The sequence below is a fragment of the Gavialis gangeticus genome, unplaced genomic scaffold (genome assembly GCF_001723915.1).
Source record: "Gavialis gangeticus isolate Ggan-Ray unplaced genomic scaffold, GavGan_comp1, whole genome shotgun sequence".
NCBI lineage: Eukaryota > Metazoa > Chordata > Crocodylia > Gavialidae > Gavialis > Gavialis gangeticus.
In genome coordinates, this window is record NW_017729032.1 from 136,072,711 (window position 1) to 136,075,704 (window position 2,994).

The 2,994-nt window shown below is 33.9% G+C and overlaps 1 protein-coding gene across 2 annotated transcripts in view; it reads left to right on the top strand.

The window, feature by feature from the left end:
* The window catches only part of TNFSF13B (tumor necrosis factor superfamily member 13b), a 32,098-nt gene extending 30,093 nt beyond the window's left edge, over positions 1-2,005 (top strand). For both annotated transcript variants that reach the window (XM_019525615.1, XM_019525616.1), the window contains 3 exons: positions 86-198; positions 285-435; positions 1,798-2,005. In XM_019525615.1, coding sequence (XP_019381160.1) covers positions 86-198; positions 285-435; positions 1,798-1,910 — 377 coding nt within the window. In that variant the 3' untranslated portion in view covers positions 1,911-2,005. The remainder of the gene's footprint in view (positions 1-85; positions 199-284; positions 436-1,797) is intronic.
* The last annotated feature ends 989 nt before the right edge of the window (positions 2,006-2,994 follow it).

Sequence of the window (2,994 nt, forward strand, 5' to 3'; positions counted from 1 at the left end):
AGGGTTGGAGCTGCAGGGGGAATGGGGGAGGGAGGAAGGTTCCTCTTACCAGAAACACTTCTTTTTCTCTCTCTCTCTCTTTTAGATGATTCAAGCATTGTCCCATGGCTTCTCAGCTTTAAACGAGGAACAGCTTTGGAAGAACAAGGAAATAAAATAGTGGTCAAGGAAACAGGTTATTTTTTCATTTATGGCCAGGTAACAATATTTATTTGAAATGTAATAGCTGACTTTTTAAAATCTTCATACTGTGCATTTAAAATCTGCTTTTATTCATTCTTTAGGTTTTATATACTGATACAACATTTGCTATGGGACATCTAATACAGAGGAAAAAGGCCCATGTATTTGGTGATGATCTCAGCTTGGTGACATTATTTCGTTGTATCCAAAACATGCCTCAGTCTTATCCAAACAATTCATGCTATACTGCTGGTAAATATCTGAGTTTTTGGCTTTATTTATTTATAGATCTGTACTTCGTGTAATCTATGGTGATACATTATTTCACATTTTAACAGTTATAAAGAAAATGGAATACATTTAGAAATCACACTATATATAAACATACAGTATTTTAAAAAAAATATTTTGTGTGTGAGTATAAATGACTGAAACAATCCATAAAGTGTACAGTTTTCACATTAACATCATATTTATGTGTGTCTATATATGTGTGTATATTAGAAGAACACCATGCTGGGGTCGTTTGACCCCAGTACTCTTTCCTGCCATGGCAGGGGACCAGACTTGATGATCTGCTCAGGTCCCTTCCACCCCTACTAACTATGAAACTATGAAAATCTATATATATTTAGGTAGCGCAATAACTATTTTAGCACCATGGTCCTCATTAATAAATTAAATCATTTATGGATCTAATTTGGCCTAAATCTGAAACCTTTACTCAGGCAAGGCTCACATTAAGATGGTGTTGGCTCTGCCATTCCTTACAAAATCATTAACTTTTTCTCAAAAACCATCACAATGCTTGAGTGTTATCAAATTGCTTTAGATTAGTTCTGCATTTATGATGGGGAGGGGGTTAGTTGATTACTTAGATATTTATATGTGAAATGTTTCCTCTTTTATTCACTCCAATTTGTGATTCACACAGTGATTGTATAGTCTGGTCACCATTTCACAGTTCCAGAACTGGTTGTATTGTGAATTGAAAGGCTAGTAATAATGAACTGTGGCATCACTGAATATATCAGGTACTTGGTACATGATAAAATGCAAAATAAAGCTTCTATTCACAGAGTCATCTTGCTAAGAAGCAAAAATGAGGAAAGGCAGGTAGAGAACTAAGGGCCTATTGAATGAGGTTTGATGAAATGGAGTTTCATAGTCTATGACAATGGTTCCTTAAACTCTATAGGGAGATAAGGTAATGCACACATATTTAGAGCACTCAGCAGAGTGCTAATAAAAAGTATTAATCTGGCATAAGTATACATGTCTTGATTTACAGACATGTCTGGTGGAAATTAATTATGTTTCCATATAAGCCGATAGTAAATTTCAATCATCTGTTATGAGGAGCAGAGTTAGACTGATCCTGGTGACTTTTGAAAATAGCATTCTAAAGATGCCTAAAAAGCTAGGTGACTATATATCTATATTTTATTTAATAAAGCAGCTTATTAAAATCAAGGAGAGAGATTCAAAGGTATGGTGGGCCATAGTATTAGTGCTTACTTGGATTTCTGACACAAAAAGAGTAATCTATTTGATACCATCTGGTAGATCTATAAGTAAAATATTTATATAAAGATATTTCAAATCTCTTGCTAGGCATTGCAAAACTAGAAGAAGGGGATGAGCTTCAACTTACAATACCACGGAAAAGAGCCAAAATATCACTGGATGGAGATGGCACTTTTTTTGGTGCAGTTAGACTCTTGTGATGCTCTGCATTTATACATCATGCTTATCAACATTTCTTCTCTTTGTGTCATTGAAAAACAAATTGAAATACAATAAAGCTGCCAATTCAGTCTTTTTTCTGAGCCCTTTCATTTGGTTTAATGAGCCAGCCCAAAACAGGAAACCCAAAAGACATGCTTGCGGTACATAATGTGAATTACCAGAAACACAACTTATTTTAGGCGATAAAAGAATATAAATAACAGCTAAGAGGGCATGTCTTAAAGTTTTGAAATTACTTCTTGTCTCCGATGCAAAGTAAAAAGTCCTCCAACACTACAACACTGACTGCAAACTATCTTAAGTGCAAAATAGACCATTATGATTACTAGAGATCCTAATTTTCTCTGATAAAAAGAATCTCCAATTTTTTTATTTAAAAAAGTAACCCAAAATTCACATTTTTCCATGTTTAAAATGAAATGTCACAATATAGCAGTGTTTCATTTTTATCCTGGAAAAAGTGGATTTGGGGTTACTTTTTAAAATCTGAATATTGGGCATTTTTTTGCCAGAGGAAAGCCAGGGTCCCTGATGATTACTAACTCAGTATCCATGTGATATTAAAGTGAAATGATCACATCATATTTATATATTGGATAAATCTAACATCGTAAACATGAAATGTTTTATTGTTAAAACAAAGAATTTTAAAAAAATCATCAAGAGTGGAATTCTCATTGTATATAAGAAAGTACATTAAGAAGTACAGATAAATTTACCTGGGACAAAAATAGAATAGTGTTGTGGTAGCTGTCATGGTCCCCGGAGTATCTGAGAAGCTGGATTTGTTTGGTTATAGCTTTTTCTTGGACTCACTGTATAGTTGGGAGAGATGTCAAACAAGGTTTTTGGCACAAAATTGCCCTTGCTTGAACAGAAAGACTCAGTTACAGCCTCATTTAACTAGTATACCATATAGAACAATATTTTTTTGTTTAACCTCATCTTGGAAATGCTCACTTAAAAAGGAAAGTGAGCAGTAACCCTGTGACACAAGGAGCAGTTATAAGGGACAGTTACAGATCAAGTAAAACAAATGGAAATAGATATACCTAATTACTG